Raw genomic sequence first — 8,436 nt, 5'->3', positions numbered from 1 at the left:
CGTTTTAAGGAGGAGGAGCCTGGAGTGCCTGGTGGGGGAACTCAGAAGGGGAGGTTCGGGGCTGCTCTGTGCAAGACTATTGCAAGGAGCAGGTAAGTATAACATGTTTGTTGCTTTTTTTTTTTTTAATGATGTAGCACCCTACAAGATAGGTCCGCTCTCATCCGATCCCCCATAGAGAGCAGCGGGAGCTGTGACACCTCCCTCTCCGCACTGCAAGCGGAGACGGAGCTGTCATCCGCCGGCTCAGCGGGGATCGGCGGATCGATCCCCGCTGAGCAGCACGGATCCACCTACGGAGGCGGACCGTGTGAAAGAGCCCTTAGATGAGTTTCTCAGCTAACAAAATATAGAGCAGTGAACGGGATGGACCTGTGGTTTTTCATCCTTACCAACTGCAAGCAGAATGAAATGAAGCCCACAAGGATTCAGGATATCCATTTTATTAATACAGAAGTGCAGATGACAGTCATTGTTGGTTTTAGTTGAAAAGGTCATTGCCTTGCATGGAAAAAAAAAAGTCCAAATTCTGACCCACGTGACATGGGAAACACAAGTTCATATGAAACACTACAGTCTTTTCACGATTTAGGGAACAAGCTTCACAGGTTATCAAAGGCAGCCTTATTCTCCTGTAGCCAGCACTGGAACTTCTTGGCTTTGGGGTTGAGCTGAAGGGTGAGCTGAATGTCGCGGTTTGGTTTCATCTGGTTGAAAATAAACATGTTGGCCAGTTCCTGTGCCCCGGGAATGTCCGTCTTTGCAAAGTTTTCGGGAGTCAGCTGCAAAAGTTAAAGAGTAAAAGTTAAGCTCCATTAAACAGGGACCTGCAGTGTACTATGTAACCTGACATTCATGGCCTTCTGAAAATGCTAGTTGCATGCAGATTCCCTGTCCTCAGTTTCAGCCAGGAAGTTCTAATTTCACTTGCTGCATTCTTGTCTTGGGTGAGCAATTATTGAAGGTTGACAAAAAGGCAAATAGAATTTTTAGAAGGGGCAAGTCCTGTATTCTCTAATTACAGTTACATTTTAAGTATAACTCCAGCCAAAACTGTTATATTAGCATAAAAGACCAACATGGTCTGGGGGTTCCAAGAGGCCTCCTTCATCAGGGCTTAAGAATGCCGGAAATGTCAATGTTTGTTTGGACAGAGAAATGTGTGCCAGTTCTGAAAATCTATTTCCCGCCACTGATTTGGCAGGGATTTAAATCAGCTTCTCTCAACTTGGGTTCCTCTAGAGCAGGGGTAATGAATTAAAATTCAAGGAGGTCCGGTCGCTAAAATTTTCATTGGGCTGAGGTCCGAATCTCAAGTCTGTGCTGACTCTGAACAAAATGTGCCCACCAGCTTGACCCTTAACATAAAATATGCCCATCAGCGTGCCCCTTAGCATAACATTTGCCCGCCAGCGTGACCCTTAACACAAAATAAGGGGCACGCTGATGGGCATATTTTATGTTAAGGGTCATGCCGATGGGCACATTTTATGTTAGGGGGCACCCTGATGGGCACATTTTATGATGGTGGGATTGCTGATGTGCAAAAAAAACGTGTAAATCAGCGTTGCTCTTAACATAAAATATGCCCATCAGTGTGTACCACAGCATAAATATGCACATCAGCATGCCCCTTAACATAAAATATGCCCATCAGCGTGACCCTTAACATAAAATATGCCCATCAGCGTGCCCCTTATTTTGTGTTAAGGGTCACGCTGATGGGCAAATGTTATGCTAAGGGGCACGCTGATGGGCATATTTTATGTTAAGGGTCACGCTGGTGGGCACATTTTGTTCTGCCCATCAGAGTGCCCCTAACATAAAATGCGCCCATCAGCTTGCCCCTTATTTTATGTTAAGGGTCATGCTGATGGGCATATTTTATGTTAAGGGTCATGCTGATGGTCATATTTTATGTTAAGGGGCATGCTGATGTGCATATTTTTTGCTGTGGTACACACTGATGGGCATATTTTATGTTAAGGGGCACGCTGATGGGCACATTTTATGATAAGGGTCACGCTGATGGGCAAAACAAAACGTGTAAATCAGCGTTGCGCTCAACATAAAATATGCCCATTAGCGTGCCCCTTAACATAAAATGTGCCCATCAGCGTGTCCCTTAACATAAAATATGCCCATCAGCGAGTCCATTAACATAAAATATGCCCATCAGCGTGTCCCTTAGCATATAATAAGGGGCACGCTGATGGGCACATTTTATGTCAAGGGAGCAATCTGATGGGCATATTTTGTTTCTTTTATGGGGCACTCTAATGAGCACAACAACACATGCCAGTCTGCACACTTCAGGGTTTTTTTTTTTTAAATTGCATTATTCTCCTCTAAAAATGTGCTCCACATACCTGGAGCCAGCTGAGTCAAAAGCCGCGAACAGGGGGGCGGGGCGTGCACATAGTGTCCGATGTGAGGGAGCCGCAGTCAGGAGCAGAGGGCGGGGCGCGCGAGTGACGTCACGCCCCTACTCGCGGCCCGACAGGACACCGCGATGTCCATTAGTCAGTTGCAGGGGGCGGGGCGCGCGCGAGACGTCACTCCCCTACTTGCGGCTCGAGCGGGACGTCACTCCCCTACTCACGGCTCGAGCAGGCCGTCACTCCCCTATTCCCGGCTCGCGCGGGATGTCACTCCCCTACTCGCGGCCCGACACAACAACGGCTGCTAGTGAGCCGGGAGCCGCAAGCGGTCCGGGCAGAAGCATCTCCATTTAGTGACCGCTGCTCTAGAGCAGTGGTCTCCAAACTACAGCCCACGGGCCAGATGCAGCCCTTTGCTTGCCTTTATCAGGCCCTTGGGACACTATTCCTCCCACAGACACCAGTGACGGAGGCACAGTTTCTCCATTGGACACCAGTGACGGAGGCACAGTTTCTCCCACGGACACCAGTGACGGAGGGCACAGTTTCTCTATTGGACACCAGTGACGGAGGGCACAGTTTCTCCCATGGACACCAGTGACGGAGGGCACAGTTTCTCTATTGGACACCAGTGACGGAGGGCACAGTTTCTCCCATGGACACCAGTGATGGGGGCACAGTTTCTCCCACACTGAGGAATTTCTGCCTCTCCAGTAAATTACTGCTGACACCAATGAACATATCTAGTGATCTGTAATGGATGCATTCTTTTAAATAACCAGTTTAATGAAGTCCTGGTTCCTTCTGACAACCAATGTAATGAGAATTCTTCCCAATAATCGCCAGTGTAATTGGCCTTTCTGTCCACTAACCACCAGTATAAGGAGGCTTTTCTCCCCAGTGACCCTGGACTGTGCAGGCCCAGGGTGGCCAACAATTTAAAAAAAAAAAAAGGGGGCACCTTTTGCATTGTTCAACACTGTACGGTGGTCCCTCTCCCACTGTCCACTAATGTAAGGGGCTCTTTTTCCAATGTAAGCTGTCATTTCTCCAGTAACCACCAATATGAGCGAACCCAACTTTACTGTCTGCATTATTTTTGTTAGACAAAAATCGTAATCAAACTGCACTCTTTATTCTTTTATTTATTCTTATATCCCATATTACTGTTAATGGTAATGTACCCCAACTGGTAGATATAGCAGTTATTAGAAGCAGATCCCTGTGACCTAAAAGTTATATTAAAGTGTTAGTCCACCCTAAAACTAAAATCCCTGAATTTTTAGACCTCCATGATCTAACACTAACCTATCTAGCCCTGTAAAGAAGAAATCAGTATACATACCTTTTTTGAAGCCAATCCGATCCTGTCTCCCGTGACGGAAGCTCTGTAGAGGACACAGCCGACAACGGCTGTGAAATGAATGGGGAGAGACTCTCACTTAGACTTTCTATGGGGCTTCCATTGTCGAATGTGTTCTCTGCACCCTCCTCCACAGCGAAGCCACGGCTGACAGCTCAGTGTGGGATCGGGTTGGATCGGCTTCAAAAAAGGTAACTATACCGATTTCTTCTTTACAGGGCTAGATAGGTTAGTGTTAGATCGCAGAGGTCTGTTGATGCAGGGATTTTATTGCTAGGGTGGACTTCTACTTTAAAGGTTCCGATGTGTTAAAAAAGGTTGAGAATAGTTTATCCAGATCTTAACTTTTCTTCCATCCCTAAGACCCGATGAAAAGAAACTGAGAACCCCCGAAGAGCCTTAGACTTTCATACTGAATGTATTCACAAATAAAGTGGAAATGGGGGGGAAAAAAAAAAAAAACTCAATCTGGATCTCTCTTTCTTAATTCTCTACTAGATTTGGATTTCTGTCTATGTCCATGTTGGGTAGATCTCCTGGTTTCCTGTGTAAGCTTTGCTTTAGATTGGAGCAATCACTCATCACCCCTTATTACCTTGGCATCTCTGATGTTCTTGCCAAGCACTCTGGTCATTATGGCAGCGTACTGTTCTATCGTCAGCTTCTCCATGCTGAGACCAAGGTCCTTGCCAGCGTATTCTGAGGGAGACTTCAAGATGCTAAGAACAACGCCACCCAGATCCTTCACCGAAAACATGTCCAGGGGGACATCACCCATAGGGAGGGCTGCAAGATAATACATTTCAGCATCACACTATAGAATATGATCATACTTCATTTTATACAAGTCCATATGAGGTCAAGATTTATTGATGAACTCTGAGAAATGTATTATTTTTTTGGTAAATTAAAGAATGGTTAAAATGAATGTTTTTTTACCATCTGTATCCTGTTGGAGAGATTGCCCTGTACTTCTTCTCCTAGAGGCACAACAGAAAGTGAGAGAAAATTGACTCTTAGGCTGGCCATACATTATAAAACTTTCTTGTACAACTTTCCTTTAGATTTACCAAAACCATATAATATGGGAGGTCAAACCTAAACACTTTCAATTTGTATGCAAATCAGGCAAGGTAAGCCCCTGCACTACATAGTTGAGGGTAAATCTAAAGGAAATTGAAAATGGGAATGGTATAATACATGGCCAGCCTTAGTTGTCGCCAGAACAGGGAACCTCTTCGGAAGGCTATCAATCTCCTTCTGTTCCCATGAAAATTGTCATATTTTGGCTTTCCCATCACTTTGTCTCAGCAATCATGGTCACCAGGACAAACCAAGAGGGTGATACCCCCCCCAGCAAGAAAGAAGACAGCAATAAAGGCCTTACAGATGTTCTAACCCTTCTACACTCCAGCCAAAACAGCTTACAGTGACAAACTTGTGGAAAAACAGTAAAGATTAGGCCAAGGAACCACTGGTCCAAAGAAATCCCCACAGGCTTATGCTGGCTATAGACATTGGATGGGCACAGTTGGACCACAGAAGAAATTTGTCCCCACACTCCCAGACAATGAATTGCACCAGCTTGCATGTTTGGGCCTACCGAGGGGGAATAGTGACTACACTTTCAGGAACATAGTCTTAAAAAGGGAAAAAAATCAAACAAAGTAAGACTAGTGGCAATGAATAACTGAAGGGTGCCAAGTATTGGCTACATGCAGGCAGGTGCAGCCTACTTTCTCCACGGCAGGTGGTGCCCTTCTGCAGCAGCCTTGCTGGAGAGGAAGTCAGGGGGAAGGTTCCTCCTGGCATCCTGGGTCACTGGGTAAGCTATCCTATTAGATGCTGTTGCCCCATGTAACTGAAGCAGCCATCTTGGGACAGGAAGAGCATTTTTAAGGCCCTGGTTCCAGGTGTTGATGCACTTTTTGCAGGTGGAGGGGCAGGTACCCCATCTGTGAGGGATAGTAATAGTGCTAGGGAAAGGTACCTGATGAGGAGGGCAAGAGTAGGGCTTCATTTCTCCTGGACATTCTCCTGATTGGGGACCAGTCGGCCAGGCCGTATTCAGTCCCCTGTCAACAGACTGTCATTCTGGCTGGAATATACTCCTGTCACGCTGCTGAACTACGAGTGTCCAGGTGGGTGGCTTTCCCACAGGGTTTGTTGTGAACTGTTGCTGCATTTCTTAAATACAAGTTTATTGCACCGGCTGGTGTAAAACATTGACTCCACACCATGCTGCACCCCACCTACATGTAGACAAGGCAAGAGTATTCTCACCTGCTCTGGTTTCTAATGTCTGTAAACCAGTGGCGTACCAAGGGGGGGGCGGACCGCCCCGGGTGCCACGAACGGGGGGGGGGGGGGGTGTCAGACCGCTCAGGGGTGCCCGCCGGCACCGTCGGGCCGGCACGCATCTCCTTGTGAAGGCAGGCGCGCTGCTCACAGGAGGCGGGAAGAGAGAAGGTAAGTGCTGTGCTGTCTCACTGTTATCCCCAAACGGAATGGCTGCATCGTTTCATGTCTCATTGTTAATCACAAACTGAATGGCTGCATCGGGGACGCGTACGGGGGCGGGATCAGGAGGTAATGTTTTCTAAATAGTTTCAACGGAGACACAATGGGCGGAGCAGTGCGGAGTAATGATCGGCTGGAGAGGCAGAGCTGGCAGGGCTGGAGTGCGGAGCGGAGTTCCGATCCGAGCCGAAACCAAGGGGAAACCTTAGGGGAAACCGATATCGGCACAACACTGGGACAGCTGCATAAAGAGGAATTGATCTTCTTTTCATATATCTCCTGTGTCCATTGAATGATCGATTCTCCTCCTCTCCCTCCTGCAGGCATTCAACAGGAGATATGTGAAAAGAAGATCAATTCCTCTTTATGCAGCTGTCCCACCGCCCCTAATATACAAATTCCTTTGCTGGCCCCCCCAGTGCTATCCAGCACCCCACCCCAGTGATCTTCAAACCCCCCCCTCTCCAGCCCCCCCCAAGTGCCTTTTAGCCCCCCTCCTCCCAGTTTTCTTCAGCTCCCCCAGTGCTTTCCACCCCCCTGTGCACCCTGCCCCCCTCAATGATCTCCAGTCCCCCACCAGTGCTTTCCACCCCCCTGTGCACCCTGCCCCCCTCAATGATCTCCAGTCCCCCACCAGTGCTCTCCACCCCCCTGTGCACCCTGCCCCCCTCAATGATCTCCAGTCCCCCACCAGTGCTCTCCACCCCCCTGTGCACCCTGCCCCCCCTCAATGATCTCCAGTCCCCCACCAGTGCTCTCCACCCCCCTGTGCACCCTGCCCCCCCCTCAATGATCTCCAGTCCCCCACCAGTGCTCTCCACCCCCCTGTGCACCCTGCCCCCCCTCAATGATCTCCAGTCTCCCACCAGTGCTCTCCACCCCCCTGTGCACCCTGCCCCCCCTCAATGATCTCCAGTCCCCCACCAGTGCTTTCCACCCCCCTGTGCACCCTGCCCCCCTCAATGATCTCCAGTCCCCCACCAGTGCTCTCCACCCCCCTGTGCACCCTGCCCCCCCTCAATGATCTCCAGTCCCCCACCAGTGCTCTCCACCCCCCTGTGCACCCTGCCCCCCCTCAATGATCTCCAGTCCCCCACCAGTGCTCTCCACCCCCCTGTGCACCCTGGCTCCCCCCCACTCAGTGATCTCCAGTCCCCCACCAGTGCTCTCCGCCCCCCTGTGCACCCTGGCTTCCCCCCCATCAGTGATCTCCAGTTCCCCCACCAGTGCTCTCCGCCCCCCTGTGCACCCTGGCTCCCCCCCACTCAGTGATCTCCAGTCCCCCACCAGTGCTCTCCGCCCCCCTGTGCACCCTGGCTTCCCCCCCATCAGTGATCTCCAGTTCCCCCACCAGTGCTCTCCGCCCCCCTGTGCACCCTGGCTTCCCCCCCATCAGTGATCTCCAGTCCCCCCCCCAGTGCTCTCCGCCCCCCTGTGCACCCTGGCTTCCCCCCCATCAGTGATCTCCAGTCCCCCCTCCTAGTGCTCTCCACCCCCCTGTGTAACCTGGCCCCCCCCCTCAGTAATCTACAGTCCCCCCCCAGTGCTCTCCACCCCCTTTGCATCCTGGCTCCCCCCCGTGCTCTCCAGCACCCCCCCTCTACCCCCCCAGTGCTCTCCTCCCCTCTCACTTTCCAACCCCCCCTTAATTCTCCACAGTGCTCTCTGCTTCCTCTGTGCTCTCCGGCCCCCCCTAGTGCTCTTCTATCTTCTATCATGTCTGCAGTCTCTGACCATCTCTTGTATCACATCCTCAGTCTCTGACCATCTCCTGTATTATGTCCGCAGTCTCTGACCATCTCCTGTATCATGTCCTCAGTCTCTGACCATCTCCTGTATCATGTCCGCAGTCTCTGACCATCTCCTGTATCATGTCCGCAGTCTCTGACCATCTCTTGTATCACATCCTCAGTCTCTGACCATCTCCTGTATCATGTCCGCAGTCTCTGACCATCTCCTGTATCATGTCCGCAGTCTCTGACCATCTCCTGTATCATGTCCGCAGTCTCTGACCATCTCCTGTATCATGTCTGCAGTCTCTGACCATTTCTTGCATCACATCCTCAGTCTCTGACCATCTCTTGTATCATATCTGCAGTCTGACCATCTCTTGTATCATGTCTGCAGGGAGGGGGGGGGGGACAGACTGTAAGGGGCACTGTGATGGGGGGC

At 50.2% G+C, this 8,436-nt stretch overlaps 1 protein-coding gene across 1 annotated transcript in view; it reads right to left on the bottom strand.

Annotated features, from left to right (window-relative positions):
* Positions 1–498: 498 nt before the first annotated feature.
* Positions 499–8,436, bottom strand: part of LOC309557949 (nmrA-like family domain-containing protein 1) — a 33,640-nt gene continuing 25,702 nt past the window's right edge. Inside the window, exons 5-6 of the mRNA XM_082260821.1 lie at positions 4,340–4,530; positions 499–782 (exon numbers count right to left, since the gene is read on the bottom strand). Coding sequence (XP_082116947.1) covers positions 603–782; positions 4,340–4,530 — 371 coding nt within the window. The 3' untranslated portion in view covers positions 499–602. The remainder of the gene's footprint in view (positions 783–4,339; positions 4,531–8,436) is intronic.

Source organism: Pelophylax lessonae, assembly GCF_965119305.1.
Source record: "Pelophylax lessonae genome assembly, chromosome: 6".
NCBI lineage: Eukaryota > Metazoa > Chordata > Amphibia > Anura > Ranidae > Pelophylax > Pelophylax lessonae.
This window is presented reverse-complemented; position numbering and strand designations above follow the sequence as displayed.